Source organism: Mus caroli, chromosome X (assembly GCF_900094665.2).
Source record: "Mus caroli chromosome X, CAROLI_EIJ_v1.1, whole genome shotgun sequence".
In the NCBI taxonomy this organism is placed as follows: domain Eukaryota; kingdom Metazoa; phylum Chordata; class Mammalia; order Rodentia; family Muridae; genus Mus; species Mus caroli.
The window spans coordinates 98,778,565-98,803,016 of record NC_034589.1 but is presented as its reverse complement, the minus strand read 5'-3'; the positions used below and the strand labels follow the sequence as shown (position 1 = coordinate 98,803,016).

At 39.0% G+C, this 24,452-nt stretch overlaps 1 protein-coding gene and 1 pseudogene across 1 annotated transcript in view; one reads left to right on the top strand and one right to left on the bottom strand.

The window, feature by feature from the left end:
- Zdhhc15 (zinc finger DHHC-type containing 15) overlaps positions 1-24,452 on the top strand; it is a 117,627-nt gene that overhangs the window by 27,458 nt on the left and 65,717 nt on the right. Inside the window, exon 2 of the mRNA XM_021153468.1 lies at positions 5,325-5,351. Coding sequence (XP_021009127.1) covers positions 5,325-5,351 — 27 coding nt within the window. The remainder of the gene's footprint in view (positions 1-5,324; positions 5,352-24,452) is intronic.
- LOC115030202 lies at positions 13,923-14,029 on the bottom strand (annotated as a pseudogene).

Here is a 24,452-nt window from a genome sequence, read left to right as displayed (position 1 = left end):
AGGAAGGAAGGAAGGAAGGAAGGAAGGAAGGAAGGAAGGAAGGAAGGGGAAAAAAGGAACAATTCCTGAATACTAAAAAAACAACCCAAGCCAAGCCAAAATACCAGTGAGTGAGAGCAAGAGCATTCAGCCTGATTTATCAAATATCAGTTAATCGGCTACTCTTCATTACGATTAGTCTCCAAGCAACTCAGCTTTACTCACTTCATCATTTAAGTTTTACTCTTTTTTTTTTGCATTTTTTTCTACTGGATATTTTATTTATTTACATGTCAAATGTTATACCCTTTCCTGATTTCCCCTCTGAAACCCCCCTATCCCATTCCCCCTCCCCTTGCTTCTATGAGGGTGCTCCCCCACACACACACTCCAATCTTCCTGCCCTGGCATTCCCGACTACACTGGGACATCAATCCAGCCTTCACAGGACCAAGGGCCTCTCCTCCCATTGATGACCGACAAGGCCATCCTCTGCTACATATGCAGCTGGAGCCATGAGTCCCTCCATGTGTACTCTTTGGTTTGTGGTTCAGACCCTGGGAGCTCTGGGGTAGGGGATCCGGTTGGTTGATATTGTTGTTCTTTCTATGGGGTTGCAAACCCCTTCAACTCCTTCAGTCCTTTCTCGTAACTCCTCCATTGGGGACCCAGGACTCAGTCCAATGTTTGGCTGCGAGCATCTGCCTCTGTATTTGTCAGGCTCTGGCAGAGCCTCTCAGGAGAGAGCTATATCAGGCTCCTGTCAGCAAGCAGGTCCTGGCATCCACAATAGTGTCTGGGTTTGGTGACTGTATATGGGATGGATCCCCAGGTGGGGCAGTCTCTGTATGGCCTTCCCTTCAGTATCTACTCCACACTTCATCACTGTATTTCCTCTCTTGAGTATTTTGTTCCCCCTTCTAAGAAGGACCGAAGCATCCACAGTTTGGTTTTTCTTCTTCTTGAGCTTCATGTGGTCTGTGAATTGTATCTTGGGTATTTTGAGCTTTTGGGCTAATATCTACTTATCAGCGAGTGTGTACTATGTGTGTTCTTTTGTGTCTGGGTTACCTCACTCAGGATGTGAGTTTCATGAAGTCATTGTTTTTAATAGCTGAGTAGTACTCCATTGTGTAAAGGTACCACATTTTCTGTATCCATTCCTCTGTTGAGGGACATCTGGGTTCTTTCCAGCTTCTGGCTATTATGAATAAGGCTGCTATGAACATAGTGGAGCATGTGTCCTTGTTATATATGTTGGAGCATCTTTTGGGTATATACCCAGGAAGTTTTACTTTTTAAGGTGTGTGCGTGTGTGTGTGTGCGTGTACTCATACACATATGTGTGCATGTGGCCATGAACGCTAAGTGTTGAATGCCCTGGAACTGATGTAACAGGCAGCTGTTAGGCTGTGTGACATGAATGCTTAGAACTGAACCTAGGTCTTCTACAAAAGCAGCAAACACTCTGACCACTGAGCCATCTCTAACACCTACTCACTCCATTTCAAAGAGATGTAATTAACCTAGTTTACTGTTTTGGGTCATCAGCACAATCATGGCATGTACAAAAATCATAACATCCTACATTGACCCATCAACACCTTTTTTATATACTTTAGAGCATGTACTACTTTCATTCATTGACTTTATTTTAATTTTAACCGTTTTTGAGAATTTCATATACGAGTACACTATATTTACATCATTTTTACCTCTCCCTCTGCTCCTCCATCTCCCCCTCTGTACTCTTCCCACACTCTCAACAATTCATGACCTGTTCTATAATTATTGCTGTTGTACACACACACACACACACACACACTCTCACGTAAACCTTAATGAGCCCAATTAGTATTCCCTGCATGTAAATGTATATGTGTTTGGACTGGCCAGTTAGAATTGGGAAATCTATCAAGGGACTCATCCCTGGAGAAAACTAATCCCCCCTCCTTTAGCAGCTTTTCAACTCTTCTTCTAGGTGTAGGGCATTGTGAAATTTTCTTCTATGGACACTTCCATGTCAACATGTCAACTGGTGAAACTTATAGGCAACCATGCAGAGAGAATATGGGTGCAGCACTCCAGTCATGCCAGGAAGATGCTCACTCACAGCAGTTGTTCTGATCCTTAGGCTCTTAAAATCTTTCTCCTTAATGCAAAGTTCCTAGAGCCAACTTGCATAATGGAGATTGTGTTGTAGATATTCCAGTTGGGGGAGGGGGGGAGGTGAGCATTCAGCAGTGAGATGTTCCCTGCCTTTTGACCAGTTGTGGATCTCTGTAGTAACCCCCATCTGATAAGAAAAAAAAAAAGCTTTTTTGATGAAGGGAGAGATACACTCATATACTAGTAAGAGGCTATTTAGAATACAGTTCAAAGCTGCATTAATGTAGAAAATAGTAGTGTCTTCTGAAGTCACAGGTTCTTGTCTGTTTTACAGTAACAGAAATGAGCTATCTCCTACTGAATGGGCCTTAAGTCTATTTAGAGAAAAGTCCATTTAGTCCTCAAACATAAGTGCTATTTTTGCACCATTGGGATATCTTGTAAGTTCAGTCATTGCTGTGGTTCTCAGGTTTAGCAGCTGGGCAAGACTGTTAATAATTCTCCATTGGCGGCTTGCAAAGCACCTTCTTATACTATGAGAGCTAGCTATTAAAGAGGAGGCTTCCAAGTCAGTACCAACTTGATTCTTCTAAGTATTGTAACTAAAGTGTATGGTGTCTTCAGCAATGGGGTCATACCTTCAAGTTGTGTGAAGTAAACAAAGGGTCTATATTGTCTTGAGGGATCTCTTGGGAGATGTCCTTTGCCTGGCACTGAGGTTTTTGTTAGACTCGCTGTGGTTCCTGGGAAAGCGTTATTACTCCTACATGGGGTAATTCCATTACAAAAATATATATATATACATATGTATCATAGAATGTATTTTAAGTAAGCTTAAAAAATAATGTGTTTCCCTATGGCTTTTAAAAATACCCTTAGTGTTCTTTATTTCTTCTTCCTCCCTCTTCCTCTGTATTACCCTTCTGCTCAATTAAGCCCCCACCCCCGTTTCCCCATTCGCCTTTCATAGCACCTGTGCCCTGCTATCCCTCTCTCTAGTACTCCTCTTCCCGTCCTCAATAATCCTTTCCTACTTTCCTGACTTTTTGTTCCTCGAGTTCTGTATGCAACTCTGAAGATTCAGAACTAGAAACCAGAATTAAAAGAGAGCATGCAGTGTCTGTCTCTCAGCTTCTGAGTTACCTTACTCAGTATAATAATATTCTCCAGTTCATCCATTTGATTGCACATGTCACGACTTCATTTTTCTTTTCAGCTGATTAGGATTCTGTAGTGTCTCTGTACCACTACAAACTTGTGTACTATAGAAAAAGAAGAAATCAAGATTTTTAATACTGACCAAATGTGACATTGTTTAAAAGTTCCATTCAAATGGTCATTCAAATAATAATAAAAAATACACATACATGTCTGCCTGTAAAGAGAAGGAAGGACTGAAGAAATCACACCTGAAATATATTCTCACTCACTGTTTTCACCCATTTGCCTTACTCTTAACTGTTCTGACAAAAAAAAATTTTAAAACTGTAGTTCTGCTTCCCTTAAAATCAAGTACACAGAGATGGTGATGATAAAGACAGATAGGTACCATTTTACAATGGTGTTTTAAACACGAGTAATACACAATTCATGATAAACCTACAAGGGATGATTGGAGGAGCTAGATGCAGTATGTGGGAAAATCTCTGGAGACTAGAATCTAGTCCCAAGCTTACTGCTTTCAGTGCAGTATTCAATGAATCATAAGGTAGTCAACATTTTATTATAAACAGGCTTTTTATTAGGTGGTCTTTGTTTAGAGGTAGGTTAACCTAAGTATTCTAAGGACATATAAGATAGATGTCTTACTTAGAGTTTCTATTGCTGTGATAAAATACCATACCAAAATCAACTTATGGGTGAAAGGATTTATTTTATCTTATAATTAATAAGATAAGCTGGAACCTGGAGGCAGGAGCTGATGTAGAGGCCAAGGAGGGGTGCTGCTTACTGGCTTGCTCCTTTTGATTTGCTCACCCTGCTTTCTTACAGAGCAACCAGGAACACCAGCCCAGGGCTAGAACCATCATCTCAGGGATGGCACCACCCACAGTGAGCTGTGCCCTTCCATGAATCACTAATTAAGAAAATGCCCTATATCAGTGGTTCTCAACCTTCCTAATGATGCGGCCCTTTAATACAGTTGCTCATGCTGTGGTGACCCCCAACCGTAAACTTATTTTTTTACTATTTCATAACTTTAGCTTTGCTACTGTTATGAATCGTAATGTAAATATTTTTGGAGATAGAGGTTTGCCAAAGGGGGTGGGATCCACATGCTGAGAACCATTGCTCTCTAGCTCATTCTTATGGAGTCATTTTCTTAACTGAGAGTTCCTCTTTCCCAGATGACTCTAGCTTTTGTCAAGCTGATATAATACTACCCAGCACAATAGGTCAGGTACACTAAACTATGAGATTCCATAATTTAGATTATTAAAATAATTTTCTTTCCTTTTTTCTCTTCATATTTTCCCTTGAACTCACTATGTAGCTGAGTATGATCTTGAACGATAACTCCCGCTCCTACCACCTCCCAAGTTCTGAGATACAGGCATGGAACACCATTCCCAGGTTTATGTGGTGCTAGGAAATGAGAGGAAGGCTAAGCACACATTCTACCAATTGACCTATACCTCAAACCCAGCACTTTCAGTTTAATGTTGTTTTCAACAGTGGGTCAACTGGGATATAGCTTTATCATACACTTGAGGGACATCTGTAATACCCTCCTAGTTTATCAGTTTTTAAGTTTATAACACCATGTTATTTATCTCTTATATCATCTGATTTGTTGTGTCTTCTAAAAGGTTATTTCTATATTTGTTAAATGAGTGTTGATTCTTTTCAAAATTGTATTACATTTAATCTGTGGAAGATTTGTGCTCATGCATGACATGGCATGAGCGGGAATTCTTTCTCTCCTACCATCATATAGGTCCTGGAGATCAAACTTAGATTGTCAGGCTTGGCAGCAAGCACCTTTAACCATTGACCCATATCAACATATCAACGGCCTGTGAGTTCTTAGTTACTAAAGATTTAAGAGAAATGAGCTAGTATAGGATGAAATTTAATCATTCTAACCCTAACCCCTATCCCTAACCATCATGTAACTTGTTCAAAACATAATACTGTGAAAACATTAACTAGGCAACACATTATAAAATGTTACTGATATTTAATCTGTCTCCTCTGCCCTGTCTTCTAACACCCATTTTCTTTTCTCTCCACAGTGACTGTTTTGAGTCCAGCGGAAAAAGGTAAGTGTCTATTGGGAACTGTGTTGGTTAGGAATGTATCACATATCCTTTTCTCGTACAAAAACTAAATTATATAAAGTCTTTAAACTGAGCAACTTTACAAAAAATGTACGTGGTTCATTAGAACATTTAGGGTGATGTTTTAAGGAATATTACTCAGAAATGGAGCAACACATATTTTCAGTGGCCCTTTTAGCCATAAAATAGCAATTAGAAATTATCAAGATACATGATAATTTCTTCCATAATGACCAGCTCTAACCTCTCTCTTCTGTAATTATTGTCCTAGCTACCCGGCCTTTCTTTCTAATCCATTCCGTCTTCAACACATAGAGTCAGGAAGGGTCCCACAGACCTTGACCATCACAGTTCCTATATATTCTTGTGTTCCTTTCAACACATCATCACCAGCTTAGCTTGATCCATTTTTAAAAGCAGTGAGGCCCTTTGCATTTAAAACGTGGAAGCTAATCATGAGTTTCCATGAACAATTAGCTTTATGTTATTTTATCGGGAAGATCGAGAGTACATATGGAAGCGTTTTACAGTGTCACTTTTAATTCTCATTTCATGAGAGTTCAGTGTTAGAATTCATTAACCTTCACAGCATTTAAGATCTGCTGTGTTACCTCTCTGCTTTGTTGTTGCTCATTTACCCATGGATAACAGAGCAGTAGGAATGGGAAACAATGGGCACTAGGACTTAAAAGTGCAGGCTCCAGAGCCAGGTTGAATTTACAGCTTGACTATTTTCTTGATAAAACAGTTTACACTCATCCTATCATTTGCATACATAATAGAAACAATATTACTGCCTGATTTGTGAAGGTGTCATGAAGACAATTTAATTGTACATAAAGCAGAACAAAGGTGAACAGAGCACATCCTAAAAGCTCAATAAACATGCATTGTTACTGTGACAGCAGCAGAGGAAGTCTTAAGAGTCTTAAGGTGACTTTTTCTTTCCTTTTTTTCCGTTTTCTTTTTTTTAAGTTTTTTTCTTTTTTGTTTTGTTTGGGTTTTTATTTGATTTTTTTTTTTNTGAGACAGGATTTCTCTGTATAACCCTGACTGTCCTGTAACTTTCTCTGTAGACCAGGCTGCCCTTAAACTTAGAAATCCACTTGCCTCTGCTCTTGAGTGCTGGGATTAAAGGTGTGCACCACCATCATCTCCAAGCATGTATGATTTTTTTTTTTGAGACAGGGTCTCATTATGTAGCCCTGGCTGTCTTGGAACTCTCTCTGTAGAAAAGGCTGGCCTCAAACTCACAGAGATCCTGCCTGCCTCTGCCTCCCCAGTGCTGGGATTAAAGGCGTGTGCTAACACCACCCGGCTTGCCATCTAATTTTATGTATGGTTCTTAAAGTCAGAAATCATCTTATATAAATACTAAGTATTTTCTATTACAAACTTTCAATATAGCTGGGGGGAGACTTACATGATAGTCTACCATAAAAGTATAATAATAACAGTGTTATTCATCATCATCATCATAAACAATTTACTGTGCTTCATATCCTGATAATACAGAAATGTTTAACTTAATATCCCTTCTGATAGTAGGAGTCTGAAGTTCCTGTCCCCTGACAATTCTTAAATTGATCCATAAAATAAGCAATGGCATTAGATTTTGCTTCCACATTCTGTAATGGGTGTAATGAAATTTAGGAGACACAAGATATAAGTTGGAGTTCTAGCTGTGTCATTTCCTAGCTCTGTGGCCTTCATAAAGTAACTTGCCTACTTTGAACTTTAATTACTACAAAAATAACAATGCTTTGACATCTCAAGGCTCTACTGTAAACTACTAAATGTCTGTAGCTAGTCTGCTTTGTTAGGAATCCTGACATGAAAGAGTAACAACAGAGATGTTAACATTTAACGAAGCAAACTTGCAATAAACAGTAAGCTAATTACTATCTGAGGTTCCTTATAGCTCTGTGAATTTATGATTTGTCTCCAACTACTTTGAACCTTTAAAGTAAGCAACGTGACTGTCAGACGGAACTGAAGTAGCCATATCACCTGACGTTTCATTGTCTCCAAAGTTTAAGAAAACTTTAAGCCAAAAATACTAGAAAAGGTTTTTTTTTTTTATTTTTTTGTCTACTTTATGGTTCCTGTACTGGTTTGAATAGTCTTCCACCAAAATTCATGGCTACATTAATCATGTGGATGTGTCCCTATTTGCAATAGGACTGGAGGCATATTATCATGTCATATTATCATGTCATGGTGAAGTTATACAAGATTAGAGAAAGCCTCAGTAACTGGTGTTCTAAAGGAAAATTGGATATATAGGTATGGAAAACATTTCTGGGATGGAGGAAGGGTGGTTGTAGTGTCGCAAAGGAGCACTAAGGATTGTCTGTAACCAACAAGAGCTAGGGAAAGGCAGGGAAAGATTCAGTACTGGAGTTTTGAGCAAGAACATACTCCAGAACTGTGAGGTAATACATTTCTATTCTTGTAAATCACCCAGGTTATAGTAATTTGTTACCACAACCCCATGAAATGAATAAAGTGCCTGGTAAATTTCAAGTTTCAAAATTCTATTAACAGTGCTTTACAAGTTAGGAGAGTTGTAACAGTAATGGATAAGAAAAATTTTGGTGTCAGGCCTACCTGGCATTAGTTGACTTTGCCACTTACTACGTGCATGCCATGGGGAAAATAATCTCGGTCTCACTTTCCTCATCCATAAAATAGAAATAGCACTTACCTTCTATGGTTATTTTGAATAAGTGTTTTAACATAGTGCTTGATACATGATAAATATAAAGTAGTATCAGGTACTTACCATTTGATGATGACTGCTGCTGGTACTGACATTGGAAAGACTCTGAAGGTTCTGCAAAGTAGTATGAGATATTTCAGGACTATAATTTCCCATGACTTCTCTCATGAATATATGGTCAGAACTCATGTATTCATATTGTAGCACAATAAGATCCAAATAGATAAAATATTTTTTCCTAGTCATGTTAATTTTTGTGAAAAAGAATAGAGGCTAAAGTCCAAGTCATCTGCAGCACACCTCACAATGTTACAAACTGTATCAATCTTTTTGACTCAGGTCAGGACTCCAAAAATTTTTAAAAGATATAACATGCTATCTTATTTTATACTAAAATATGATAATAATATATTCCCCTTGCTTTCATAAGTATATTATAAAGATGATCTTCCTCAGCATGATCTGTGTTGAAGATCTTGATTGCAAAAAAAAAAAAATCCCTTCAATAACCCTGAAATGAGGATCAGGGATAAGCTAACAATTAGAAATTTAATAAGAACCAAGAATGAGGTGAGGCTAAAAATAAACTTAAGAACGATAAGGGCATCAGGCATGATCCATCATTCAGCCCAAATATAATTAAGAGTAATACACTGTTCACAGTTTCTCATCTTCCCAAAAGGTCATTAATCATTGTAAACAAAAGTTCAGCTTGTCCTGTGCAGATTCATTAGATTTTGATGATTTACATATGAAATTCTCTGGATTCTTCCTTAAAGGAAAATGATTGCAATTACTTACCTTCTCAGAAATGGATGTACTTCATAAATATTAAAGTGACTATGGACTTGAGTACCCCAAAATTTATAGGTGGTGTCTAGCCACATGTACTTCAAAATGTAACTTTATTTGGAGTAATTAAGTTAAAATGAGGTCACTGGAGTGAATTCAGGTGTCTTCAAAATAGAAGGGAATTTAAGGATAGGTGATTATAGAAGGAAGACAATATTGAAGACAGAGGATGAAGATGGTGGTGTGCATGCCAAGGAAAGAGGCCTGAGATGGCACCCTTACCTTGGCTTGTCTCCAGAACTGTGAGAAAATTAATTTCTATTGATTAAGGCACCTAGTCTATAGTACATTATTGTGAACTAAGAAAACTAATACAAGAGATTCATCATGTCTTCAAAATAAAAAAAAAAACATGGAAATATCTGCTCTGTGTCAGCTTCACAGCTAAGGCTAGCCTTAACTTATAGCTAATCTATTAAAAAATACCAGGATTGTAAAAGATAGCTCAGAGGGAAGACAGTATGCTACAGTATGATTTTTTTTTTATCTTTGCCAGATTGTAATAGAAATCTTCACTATGGTTTTGATGAGTTATCTCAGTGCTATTGATATTTTCTTGATTGTTTAATTATTAATTCATCAAGGTAGAGCCTTGGTATATAGTCCAAGCAGCCACAGAATGCACATTTCTCCTCCTTCATTCTTCCAAGTGTTGGAATCTTCAGTTATAAACCATCAAACCCTGCATCACACTCTTTCTTTATGACACTGAGGATTAAACCCAGGACGGGAGAGGGAAGAACTCTGCCATTGAGCTGTGTTCCCAGTCAGAGTTCTTAATAATACATGACTTTTGAAAGAGGCATGCTATATATACATCTGCCCAATGCTTGGTAGCTCTAATATATAAGAAATAAAAAATAGAAAGCAAAACCCCTAATAAACTCAATTTTAAAATGGGACTTAGACATTTTTCCAAAGAAGACATTCAAATGCTCAGTGGGTATATTTTTTTTTAAAGCTCAATGTAACTATTTGGGAAAGTGAAAAGAAAGCCAAAATGAGAGGGGCTAGAGAAGTGTCTTGGTGGTTTAAGAGCTCAGCAGTTAAGAGCACTGGCTGCTCTTCCAGGGATCTGGGTTTAGTTCCTAGCACCTACATGGCAGCTCACAGATATCTGTAACTCCAGTTCCAGGGCATCCAACATGCTCTTCTGGCCTCCACAGGTACCAAGCATGCATGCAGTACACATACAGACATCCAGGTAAAACAGTCAAGCACATAAACGGCAAATAATAAGTTTAGTAATTGTTGGTGACAATGAGGAGGACAGGGAATTGCTGCACACTGTTGGTGGAATGTAAATTAGTACATCATTATGGCCATCAGCATGGAGTTTCATTCAAAACTAAAATAAAATTGAATTACCACATGATCTCACTGTCTCACTCTGGCATATGTGAAAAGGAGATAAAAACCAGTTTGTTGAAGCAGAAATACCTGAAATTTCATATTCATCATGATATTACCCACAACAACCATAAAATAGTAACCTAAATCTCTTTCATGTGATTAATTGGTAAAGAAAATATACATAAACACAGTGGAATGTTAGACAGCCATTAAAACATGATTCCTTGATATCTGATAGAGCATGGATAGAACTGCAAGTCATTGTGTTCAATAAAATAAGCCAGATACAGAAAGGTTACACAACGTCGCTGATCTGTGGGATGAAAGATAAAAATCAGAGTAAGATAGTGTTTACCAGAGATGGCTGATGAAAGTAGGGGTCAGGTAGGAAGAGAGGGACTGGTCATTGGTTATTAAGTTATAGATACATAGGAGGTAAAACTGTCTCTAGGTAAATTGTCTATTTCAAAAGTCCAGAAGAAATACTTTGAATAATTTTGCCATAGGGAACATGAATATTTGGGAAGATAGATATGCTTAGCCTGACCTGTGTGTGTGTGTGTGTGTTAAAACATTGTATAGAACCCCATTAATATGTAAAATTTTGTGGTAACATGCCAGCTAAAATAAAAATGTTCCCCAAGATTGAACCCATGGCTTTGTCTTTGCTAGGGAAGCACTCTCTCCCTAAGCTATATCCACAGCCCCAAAGCAGAATTTTCATTTTTGTTTGGTTTTTAAAGTAATAGAGATTTAGGACTGCATGCTTGCTCAGGAAGAACTCTACCTCTGAACTATATCACCAATCCTTCTTTGTGGTGGTATTTTTGAAACAGTCTTGAGGTTTGTTATAGACTAGGCTGACTTCAAACTTGTGGTGTTCTTCCTGCTTGCTTATGCCTCCAAAGTACTGGGATTACAAACATACACCACCATGCCTTGTTTCTCATTCGGTAAATCTCTCCAACCCAAATATGCCCCGGCAATGAAAACACAACACAATTAATATGATTACATGCTGCGCGGCTAGATTGGGCAGATCTACCACTACACTACCATCTTCCACAGCTTATGAGACCGCTTAGAACTTGCAGTTTCTCCAGGCCATGTGCTTCTGCTCCGCTTTTCTCCTTCTTCCTCCTCCTCTGTGTCCTCTCCCACTTCCTTTTTCTCCTTCTTTTCTCTCCCACCTTCTGCTCCACCTTCCCTTTATCTGCCCAATCATCAACTCTCCTTTATTTTACAAATTAAGGTGGGAAGCAGGTTTACAGGAAATCACCTGAGTGCTGACTTCAGCCACTCAGCCACTCAACCACTCACTGGAGAATGGAATTAACATCAAATATAATTAGCCCCAGGGCTATCCACAACAATGCCTGGTTCAAAAGAAATGTAACTAAAACAACTAAAACAAATGTATACTGCTGACCATGGTAACACATTATAAAGAATTGAGACAGATGCAGGAGGATCATAACTTTGAGGTCAGCCTTTGATACATTGCAAGTTCTAGGCTAACCTGGTCTAAATAGGGTAATTTTGTCTCATAGCATCGATGATGGTGGTGGTGGTGATGGCGGTGGTGACAACGACAACAATGATGATAGACTTTAATGATCATTTCTTAAAATTTTAATTGGCTCTTTGTGATTTTCACATCATGCATCCCAATCCCGCTCATCTCCCCCTCTCCTCCTAAGCCCCTCCACTCTTGCAACCTTTCCTACAACAGAGAAAAAAATCTCATTATGGAAAGTGTAGTATGTCACAGTGTGTCCCACAGTATACCCTTTTGCCCACACTTCTTTGCTTGCAAATGTTTAATTGCAATGAGGCCTCTGGCTTCTGCTACACTAGCAATACTGGAACCTCACTGGGCCTCTTCTTGGATATCCTGTTGTTGCCCTGTGTCATGGAGACCCTGTAGTTTGAGATCTGTAGGACTGGTCCCTTCATGCAGCCCAGCAGTTCATTGATGCGGTATATGTTAGGGCCAATTCATAACCCCTAGATCTGGGTCTGAAAGGTATCTGAGCTGGTTAGCCCACTGGGGCTCTTCTGATCTCACGCCCTTGGGCTGGCTACACCTATAACCCCCATGTCCAGGGTTAGCTCTACTGTGCTACCAAGGCAAAATGCAGGGCCTGCTCTAATGCTCTCATGACCCCATCTAGGCCAACTCTCCCACCTGCCCCAATGGCAAGGGCAAAAAGGAGGGCAGGGAATCTCTCCCACACTGACACCACCACATAGCAGACAAAAGGCAAAATTGGCTCTCCCACACTTATGCCCTTGAGGCTGGCTCACCCACAACCCCCATATCCAGAGATAGCCCTACAGTGCTGCCCAGGTGAGGTGCAGGGCCTGCTCCCCCAAGTGCTGCAGCCGTTGAGGAGCAAAGACAGCTCTCCTAATCTCATGACCTTGTCAAGGTCAGCTTTCTAGCCCACTGCCAGTGGTGAAGGCAAAAGGGAGGTGAGGGGATCTCTCACCACCACACAGGAGACCAGAGGCAGGGCCAGCTCTCTTATGCTTATGCCCGAAGGGCCAACTCACCCACAGCCTTCACATCCAGGGTCAGCTCTACTGTGCTGCCCGGGTGAGGTGCAGGGCCTGCTCTCCCAAGTGTTGCAGCAAGTGAGAGGCAGGGATAACTCTACTGTTCTAATAACCTCAGGGCCAGCTCTTCTGCCTGCTGCAGATGGTGAGCGGCAAGGGGGAAGAGGATAACTCTTTCTCACTCTACTGCACAGGAGACAAGTGGTAGGGCCAGCTCTCCCACGCTTCTACCCTCAGGGCTGGGTCAGCTACAACTTCCACAAGGTGCTGGGATGCTAACCCAAGTATTCCAACTGGTTAGAGGCAGAATCAGCTCTCCCACCTTTATGCTTCCAGGGCTAGGTCTCTGATGATGCCCAGATGAGGGCTGGGACCAGTTCTGCACAGCCCTGGAACATCAACATGTCACCAGGTAGCAGTCCAGACCAGGGACATCCACCTGGCCTTTGGGGGCAACAAACCCCTGCTCTTGCAGGGCCACAGACCTAGACAGGGCCCCCTGTGTCAGCACAGTCCGGGACCCCACCATGGTCCCAGGTGACATCACTGGCTACTCATGTCAGGCTGTTCCTCACTACCCTTGAGTCTCCAGTTCTTCCTTTCTTCATTGTGTCTACATCCTTCTGTTTCTTTTTCTCTTCCACTTCTCTACCACTTACTTGCACTGGGGTCTCAGATTTTACGGGGACATCTCAGGAATGGTCTCAGGAGTGTATGTCCCACCTGGGCCTTATGGTGCCTAGCAGGGGTTATCTTGGGCATGGTCCACCCTTCAAGGCCTGTGTGGTACCAGACTGGTGGCCATCTCAGGGTAGCTGTCAGGGCCCCATGGTGCTGGTCTGGTAGTCATCTCAGACTTGTCCCTCACCTGACCTGCTCAAGTGGCCCCTTGTGAGGATTGTCTGTCTCAGGCTCACTTTTGCCTGAGGTCTGTGGTCCCAGGTGGGGTTCTTTTAGACTCTGGCTTGCTCCCCATCTTAGGAGCCTGTCCAAGCCTGCCTGGCACCAGACTGATGGTCATCTCAGGCTTTCTCTCTGTCCACACCCTCTCGTGCCAGACTGGTGGTAGTCTTAGGCTCACTTTTTTCAGGAAATGTTAGGCTACTAATCACTCTGCCACCTACTGCTGCACATGTGACACAGCAGCCACACCTGCAATACCTCTAGCAGCAGGTTTAATGCTCATTTAAAAAAAAATCACTTTCTAATAAAGGCTTGAGGACTCTAATGAAGGCTGTGTTCTTGATAGATTAACATATTTCTAAAAGATTCATTGTTTAAAAGTGTAGACATATATAATGTAAAGATTTGAGTTCTCATTATCTCTCACTAACCATAGGAATCTATTATCTTTAGTTTGACTTGAACTCTTATTGATTACAGTTAGCAATTATAGTTAGTTATTCCTTACAGTTAGAAATAGAAGTATAGATTTTTATAAGCTTGACTTTTTAAACACTGGGTAACACTATACCTATTATTATGTAACTTAACTTTTTTTTACTTACCAGTTTATTCTCCGGTGTTTTTAAGTGACTATTAGAGTAATTTTTAATATGGGTGTATTATGATTTGATTTAAATATTAATCTAAGAAATTAAAAATTCAAGAAAAACTTAAGTTTTGTCAGATTTATTGAGATATGATTTTTGAAAACTTAAAGACATCCATTTTAAGTGTTCATATTGATGACCTTTGAAAAACATAGACAATGATGTAAACACCACCACAATGAAAGTATAAAATATTAACATTATTTCAGATTATTCCATCTGACCCATTTGCAAACAATCCTCACTCCCTGCTGCTCACCACCACTGCTTTTATTTATTTATTTATTTATTTATTTATTTATTTATTTATTTATTGGTCCCATACAATTTTATCTTTCCCTAATGCTATATAGATTGAAGCATACAGTGTGCAATCTTCTATATTTGCCTTCCTAGTACTATACAGTTTTAAAGGATTCCTCCATGCCACTGCACATATAAATAGTTTCTTCCTTTTCATTGCTGCTGGTTAGTGCACATTTCAATTGTACCCTAAGTCAGTCTTTCACACACTAGTTCAGGTGCATTTGAATTCTTTCCAGTTTTGAGCTACACTGAATGAAGCTGATAAATATATACACGTACACAGACAAGGACAGTGGTAAAGTACTTGGTTGACATGTGCTAGAACCATTAAAAATTTCCAGAACCATTAAAAATTTGAAAAATATGCCTTTGTGACAATGTCTTTTTTTCTCTTGGTAAATACTAAGGAGTAAGATTTGTGCTCATGTGGTATGTTTAATTGGATAAAGAACTATCTAAGTGTCTGCTTCTGTGGTTCTGCCCTTCTTGCTTCCCTGCCATTGTATATGACAACGCTAGTTGGTCTAAATCCTTGATGTCACTTATTTTCATTTGTAGCTTTATTTGTTTTTTTTTTAATCATTTTACTGTGCATAAAGCAATGTCTCCTTGTGACTTTGATTTGTATCTCTGTAATGACTGCTAATGCCAAGCATCTTTTCACATGTCTCACTGCCATCTAACTCTTCTTTAGGGGAAGTATCTGGTTAAGTCTTTAGCCCATTTTATTGAGTTGTGAAGCATCTTTAAATGTCTGGATACAGGCTGTGGTTTTCAAACAATCTGTTTTTCTTTCCGTAATGCACAATTAAGATCAATGAGAGGGTGTTGCCAGGAAGGATATTTCTATATAAGAAAAACAAGTCTGACAGAGTTTTCCGGCAATAAGATGTGTTGACCCCCTAGGCATTGATCGATTCTGTATTACAACTTCAGATCTTCAAACAAAAGCTAGACAACTGGTTATTAGAGGTGTTGTAAAGAAGACATGTGCGTTTTCTAGACCACTGTGCCAAATAGCATCCCAGATGCCTTTAAACTTTGAAACTTAATGATATTAAAATAAAGTTAGCACCATGTAACTGAGATAGATTTATAGGTTCAATCAACAAAAGGTAATACATTCTAAGGGAACCAACCTGTGCTTTCTGTGTTCCTGTCACTTCCACAGCCAGAGAGAATCGATCTATAAATCCCTAGCCGCTATGTAGACAACAGGTAATTTCTGCTTCCCTTTAAAGTCTGCTGTGAATAATCCTGACAGTGCTGAATCAATGGATTCCCTTAGTTCAAATTGTACATGCACAATAATAATATTCCAATTATCTACTTGGAGCTATGAGGGAAGCCAAAGACTGTTACTCAAAAGATTAGCCCAGTTTGCTCCTATGTCCCCAACATGAATGAATCAATGAAAGACTGGCTCAACACCAAGTAGAGGACTAGAAACAAGCCATTTTCCTCATTTTTTTAACAAGCCATCGTATTTCTTCCAATAAAGTTTGTGTAGTTTTTAATTATCATTTCTAAGACTATAAACCACCAAGAGTTAAGAAAAAAAAGAGAAAAAAACTACATGTTAAGTTATTCTAATATGTCAGATGTATCAATGCATTGGAAAATAATACTCATAAAAACTTTGTGAGACAAGCATTTATGTGTATATTATAAATGTTTATCAATACATTTAAATATATTTTGTATATATTGCGTACATGTATATTTATATGTACATAACTATGGCTAACTGGCTTCTCAAGGACACATAATTTGGAACAAATGTTTCGTTTCATGGTATATGTGTAAGAGAGTCTTATAGGTATATATGTATATGGCTGTGGGCACATACATACCGTAGCACACATATGGACATCGAAGGACAAGTTTTAACTGTTGGTCCTCGCCATTCCACTTTGTTTGAGACACAATGTTTAAACCATGCTAGCTGATGGGATGTGGAGATGCCTCTGTGATAACGAGCACTTGCTGCTATTGTGGAGAACTCAGGTTTGGTTCCCAGCACTCACATCCAGTGCCTCCCAGTAACTCAAGTGCCAGATGATCTTCTCTGGTCCCTGGGGAACGTGCATGCATGTGGTGCATATATATACACTCAGGCACACACATGCACATAAAATAAAATACATCTTTAAAAGAGAAACAGACTAGCTGGACCATGAGCTGCTGAATATCCTGTTTCAACCTCCCATTGACTGTGCACATGTTGGGATTGTGGGCAGTTATGCTTGGACAATTGCAACCTAACTCATTGTATTGTCAAGCATATTTACCCACTGTGCCATCTTCCCAGCACCTTTTTGTTTGATTTTTGTCTTACTTCTAGGAGAGAAACCCAGGGCCTCAAACAAGCCAGGCAACTACTCTACCATAGAGCATCATCCCCAACCCAAGGATATATTGTTATTAAATAGCAAATCCAGAGTTCAAGCCAATCAGCTGGTTCCAAATTCATTGTTTTACCTGACATCTCTGTGCCACATCTTTTTAACACAAGAAAAAAAATGAAAAAAAAAAAAAACCCTTCATATTAGTTTTGCTCTAACACAATTATCTGACAAGGGCAAATTTTTTAAAAAGGAAAGATTTATTTTAGCCCATAGTTTGAGAGGTTACAGTCCATTGTTTTGGGAAAAACATATTGGTGGGAATATAAGGCAGCTAGTTACATTGCATTGACAATAAAGAACCAAAGACACAAATACTGGACCTCAACAGGTTTATTTTTCACTTTTTATTCAGTCCGGGAGTCAAGTCCATGAGATGGTGCCCTCCATATTTTGGGTAGATTTTTCTTTCTTCAGTTAAATCTTTCTGTAAACAGCCTCACAGACACAACCAGAAGTATGTCTCCTAGGCGATTCCAAATCCGATCATTTTGACAAAGATTAATATTATAATTCACATTCATAAATGTTGTGGATGGGCCTGGTGCTGTTTGTATTTTGGTGCTAATTCTGCTCTCCTGGGAGGGGTTGCAGACAAGGGGAAAAAGGAGTGAGTGAGTCCCCTAATGAATAAAGGAGCCAATCACTGGGCGAGTAGGTAGGACTTCCGGGTTGGACAGCACAAGAGAGGAAGCAGGAGAGAGTTCCTAACAGGTTCTTTTTGGACAGGGGTAGCATAAGAACAAGATGTAGCTACTAGTGTCTCCCAGTTTCAATGATGGATACGTTAGGATTTGCCTCTAGAGGATTTAGATCTAATAAGGCTTACAAGATTAGGATTTTAGTTGTTTCGCCCCGCAATTGAGTTGCTGTTGTTTCTGAAGTTTGTGTTGTGTTTTCCTTCACATGGCAGTTTGTCTGGGTTCAAGAGAGAAAGGTACAGCGGCAAAGCGTGGGGTTGCCTGATGTGCACCACAAAGGTCGTGGGGTTTTGGAGCATGGAGTTGGCTTGGTAACGACCCACCAGTGGGAACCTAGCAAGCTGGGTGGAGACGTTTCAGGAGTTCAGTCCAGAGAGTCTGCATGAGATAAGAACAGGCTGCCCAAACCACCAGGGCTTAGAATAGCATGGGAACCTAAAGGTTCATTTTTAATATTTTCCGATACACATAAACATATGTATTTTGTTCTTTCAGTATTTTGTACCAACTCCTAATGCACAGGAATGAGACAGATCTTTGGAACTTGAAAATACTAACAATTAAGCTACTGGTATAGTTCAGTGAGTGAATATTTACCTAGTATATATACAGTGTAAAGAGACAAAGAGTGGCTGGGCGTGGTGGCACATGCTTTTAATCCCAGCACTTGGGAGTCAAAGGCAGGCAGATTTCTGAAATCGAGGCCAGCCTGGTTTACAGAGTGAGTTCCAGAACACCCAGAGCTACACAGAGAAACCCTGTCTTGACAAAACAGAGAGGGAGAGAGAGAGAGAGATCGAGATCTAATTCATGTCAATGAAAATGAAGCTCCATTTTGCATAATGGCTGCTAAATTTATAAGATAATCCTCAAGAACTGGTAACATATGTGGGAGCTGGCAACATTGCTCAGTGGTTAAGAACACTTGCTGTTCATGCAGAGAACCCAGGTTCAATGTCCAGCATCCATATGGTAACTGCAGTTCCCAGGTAAGCTATGTTTCCTTATGGCCTCCTCAGACACAGCACACAAGTAGTGAACGTGTGTGCAAGCAAACACTCCTACATATAAAATGAATAAATCTTTTTTAAAAAATTTAAAGAGTTGGTAACATAACCTGCTTTATGAAAAGTTTATATAAATTGATGAGCAGTAGATGTCTAGTGGATAATTAGGAGAAATCAGTATACCTTGGATGAAAGCCTAACATTTTAAGTTGACATTAATGAAAAAGAAACTATGCTTTTCAAAATGTAATGCCATATGTCACCAGGATATTATGCTGATATCAGAGAAACTCCTATGGGTTAATTAGGTAAACCCTGGAACCAGCTGATAAAAATTCAGATGCTAGGGTTAGATAAACCATGGAATGAACATGTGAGTAATTCTTAAAATTTCATCAAATGTTCTGTAAACCTTGGGCAAAAAACTATGAGACTCTTTCCTTATCCTCACGACTCCTTCAAATAACTGCTGCACAAGCTCCAGCCCTGTTGGAGTTCACAAAGCGGTGTAAGTAAAGTAAGGCAATATATTTAACGTCAGAATCAACACCTCATTGTTAAGTTCTCTGCTCAAACGGAGATGTAACTAACTGACTGGCTGACAAATTTCACCCTTATCATAATCTAAGGATTTCTCTCCTGAGCCAAAATGGAGGTTTTAATAAGGACTCTCAATTGCTAGGTCTACAACTGCTGTTCCTATTTGAATTACAGTGCATAATTGCAAGGTACTTCTCTCTCCTAATTTTCCCTCACTACCAACACAAATGCTTTTAGTCATCAACTGGTATGAAAGATGTTACAGAAAATAATCTCTTTTTAAAATAAAGAGTCTCTAACAATAGCTTTTAAAGAAGAAGAAGAAAAAAGGCTTGTTAGATAATTGCCGCAGTAACAGCTTTGGCATTTGTCTGGAAATGTGGAGCAAAGCCACTTTCCTTTCTCACTCTGCTGCTCATCTTGCTGCGTTCACAACAGACTATGACATACACTTGGAGGCACCCAAGAATACATGCACAAGTTACTCCCCCCCCTCGCACACCCCAACACACATACACATTTCCCACTACCTCCTAAGAGCAAAACAAAATGTAATCTACTGTCCAAAGATGTTGCTTAATAACAACTTCTTAATGCTACTTCTAGCATGTAATTTTAGCATCCATAATTTTATCAAGGTGTTTATGAGGCATTATTTTACAAGCTATCCCCATAATGGGCTATTCACATCACAACACAGTGATGACATGCAGAACAACTGCATGCTCAGAGGAATTTTTTTCCTTTGGCATTTGGCCATGTTCTGGTTGTCTTGCAAACCTCTGCATCTGGTGAAAGAAAAGAAGAAAAGACATTTGAAAGACTTTGGGATTTCAGGTTATAACACTAACTCTAGCAGCTTCTGATGCCCCCCCCCCCCAGTAATCACTGCCAGATAAGTGAAGGGCTCCACTGTGCCTGTTTTCTAAAGGGAAAAAGCATGTTTTTCCATTTCATTTCTATGCCGGTGAGTAGTGACAGCTCAGGGTTACAGTTCACAAGCTATTTGATTTCTCTAGTGATTTGAAACCTCACTGGAGCAACATATTTAAAAAATATTCAGTGTCCCTGTGGTTTACAGGATGAGTATTCTAGACACAAAATTAATTATAAAAAACTATGCCAACCAGGTGTGGTGACTTGTATCTGTAATTTCAACACTTGGGAGGATGAGGTAGGAGAATTGCCATGAGTTCAAGACCAGCCTTAGTTACGTAGAGAGTTTCAAATCAGTTTGCACTACAGTGTGAATAATAATCTTAAGAAATAGCCCAACTGGGAGAGGCACAGGAAAGAAATATGCTGCATGTTTTTAATGTAGAACGAACTACACTGGTGTATATTTGAGAGCAAAGGTCAAGAACCTTGTCTACACAGAGGGATGCAGGAACATGAGAATCATGAGTTCTCTCTGTATTAGGGAGGTTGGAGCAAGTTTTCACTTTGAAGTGGTAGGATGAACAAGCAGATGGCCTAAAGGCACTTTTCTCCTGGTTCTTCAGAATGACCTGAGAGTGGGTGGCTAAATTCTTGAACTCTATAATTCAGATAATGGTTCAGTCTTTGGTGAAGTATGTATGCTGAATTTTTATTACATTTTTCAATGTAGAGTGACTGTGTGTGTGTGTGTATACTCTTGCACACATGTGCCGCATTGAGAATGTGGATATTAGGAGACAGCTTGTAGGAGTTGGTTCTCATAGACTTAACAACTGCCTTTATCCACTTAGCGATCTCAACCACCCTGCACACGGACATTTGAAAATTGTTGCAAAACAATCCAGTAGGAGGAAAAGGGTCCTAACTCTAAGCAAAAGTGTCAGAGATACTCCCCACTCCCACTGTTAGGAGTCCCATAAAAACACCAAGCTATACAACCATCACATATATGCAGAGGACCTAGCTCAGACCCATACAGGGTCCATCGTTGCTCCTTCAGTCGCTGTGAGCCCTGCTTAGTTGACTCTGTAGGTCATGTTCTCCTGGTGTCCTTGACCCTCTAGTTCCTAGAATCTTTCCTTCCCTGCTTCTGCAAGATTCTCCTGGCTCATCCTAGTGTTTGGCTGTGGGTCTCTGCATTTACTTCCATCAGTTGCTGGACAATGTCTCTATGATGACAATTGGTTTGGGCACTGAATTATGAGTATGGCAGAATATTAGGAATCATTTCATTGACTTTTTCCCCGTTTTATTTGATTCTATTATGGATCTCTGGGCTTCCAAGCTTCTAGTCTCAGTCCTCAGTGTCAGGCATGGGCTCCCTCTGGTGATGTGGGCTTCAAATTAAACCAGTCATTGGCTGGACATTCCCACAGTGCTCTAGATAAGTTCAATTACTACATTGAGTAGGTATGGAGAAAGTGAATAACAGCCTTGCCTTGCTCCTGACTTTAGTGCAATTGCTTTGATTTTATCTCCATTTAATTTGACGTTGGCTACTTGCTTGCTGTATAAATTGCCTTTATTATGTTTAGGTGTCTCTGATATCCCCAAGACTTTTAACATGGAGGCACATTGGATTTTATTAAAGGCTTTTTCAGCATCTAATGATATGATCACGTCGGTTTTTTTTTCTTTCTGTTTGTTTATATAGTGGATTACATTGATAGATTTTTATGTGTTGAACATCCCTGCATCTTTGGGATGAAACCTATTTGATCATGGTGAAGGATATTTTTGGTGTACTATTGGATTTGTTTTTTGAGTATTTTTCATCAATGTTCATAAGAGGAATTGGTCTGTAATTTTCTTTGGTGAATCTTTATGTGGTTTGAGTATCAGGATAATTGTGGCCTAATAAAATAAATTTGACTGTGTTCCTTCTGTTTCTATTATGTGGAATAATAATTGGGCTTTTGGGGGGGTGGGAGATTTTTTTTGGTGTTTGTTTGTTTGTTTGTTTTGGGTTTTTTTCGAGACAGGGTTTCTCTGTATAGCCCTGGCTGTCCTGGAACTCACTTTGTACACCAGGCTGGCCTCGAACTCAGAAATCTGCCTGCCTCTGCCTCCCAAGTGCTGGGATTAAAGGCGTGCACCACCACGCCCGGCTGGTTGGGAGATTTTTAATGAGTGCTTCTCTGTCTGTGGGGATTATAGATCTATTTAAATTGTTTATCTGAACTTGGCTTACCTTTGGTAAGTTAAGGGTAGGTAAGTAAAGATAGGTATTGAGAACATTATTCATTTATATTAGATTTTCCAATTTTATGGGATCTAGGTCTTTGAATTTCCTCACTGTTTATTGTTATTTCTGCCTTTTTATTTCTGATTTTTGTTAATTTGCATATTCTGTCTCTGCATTTTAGTTAGTTTGGATAAAGATTTGTTTCTCTTGTTCATTTTCTCAAAGAATCGACTCTGTTTCGTTGATTCTTTGTATTGTTCTCTTAGTTTCTATTTTATTGATTTCAGCCCTAAATTTGATTATTTCCTGTTATCTACTCCTCGTGGGTGAACTTGCTTCTTTTTGTTCTAGAGATTTTAGTTGTACTGTTAAGTTCCTAACATGAGATTTCTCCAATTTCTTTATGTAGACACTTAGTGCTATGAATTTTCCTCTTAGCACCACTTTCATTGTGTCCCATAAATTTAGGTATTTTGTGCCTTCATCTTCATTGAATTATAGAAAATCTTTAATTTCTTATTTCTTCTTTGACCCAGTGGTCACTGAGTAGAAAATTGTTCAGTTCCCATGAGTGTGTAGGCTTTCTGGTGTTTCTGTTGTTGTTGAAGTCCAGCTTTAATCCATAGTGGTCTGATAAGATTCAAGAAAGTATTTCAATTTTCTTGTAATTATTGAGGCTTGCTCTGTGATTGACTGACTATATGACCAATTTTCGAGAATGTTCCATGAGGTGCTGAGAAAAAAACATATTGTTTAGTGTTTGGGTAAAACACAAAAGATATCTTAGGTCCATTTTGCTCATAACATCTATTAGCTCTATTTCTGTTTATTTTTTTTTCTCAATGATCTGGCCAATAATGGGAGTGGGTACTTTAAGTTTCCCAGTATTGATATGTGAAGAGCAGTGTGTGATTTAAGCTTTAGTATATCCTGTACAAATGTGGGTGCTTTTGTGTTTGGAGCATAGATGTCAAAAATTGAAATTTCATATTGGTTGATTTTTACTTTGATGTGTATGAAGTGTCCTTCATGATCACTTTTGATTAATTTTCCTGTGAAGTCTATTTACTGTCAATACCAACTTGTTTCTTAGGTCCACTTACTTGGAAAACCTTTTTACAACCATTTACTCTGAGGTAATGACTATCTTTGATATTGAGGTATGTTTCTTGTATGCAGCAGAAGGATGGATCCAGATTTCACATCTATTTTGTTAATCTGTGTATTTTTATTGAGTTCATCGACATTGAGAGAGAACAATGACCAATTCTTGTTAATTCTTATTATTTTGATATTGGGGTATGTGTGTGTGTGTGTGTTCCCATTCTTTCGGTTTCACTGGTGTGAGATTATTTATTGACTATATTTTATGGTTGTAATTAACTTCCTTTGATTGTAGTTTTCCTTCTAGTGCCTTCTGCAGTGCTGGATTTGTGAATACATATTGTTTAAAATTGATTTTGTCATGGAATATCCTGTTTTCTCCATCTATAGTGGTAGAATTTTTTTTGTGTATAGTAGTCTGGACTGATGTCTGTGGTTTCTTAGAGCAGCATGTCTCTCTAGGCCCTTCTGGCATTTACAGTCTCCATTGAGAAATAAGGTATAATCCTACTAGGTCTGCTTTGTTATGTTACTTGGCCTTTTTTCTTGCACTTTTTAATATTCTTTCTTTGTTCTGTGTTTTTAGTGTTTTGATTATTATTTGGCATAGGATTTTCTTTTTGTGTTCAACCTATTTGGTGTTCTCTAAGCTTCTTGTACCTTTATAGACATGTCCCTTAGGTTAGGAAAATTTTCTTCTTTGACTTTGTTAAAATATTTTCTAGACCTTGTAACTGGGATTCTTCTTGTTGTTTTTCTTTCTTTTTTTTTTTTTTTTTTGAAGGGAAAGAATTTTATTAAAATTTGCTGTATGAAATTCTCAACTAAATAACACAATAACAATTCAGAAAAAAAAA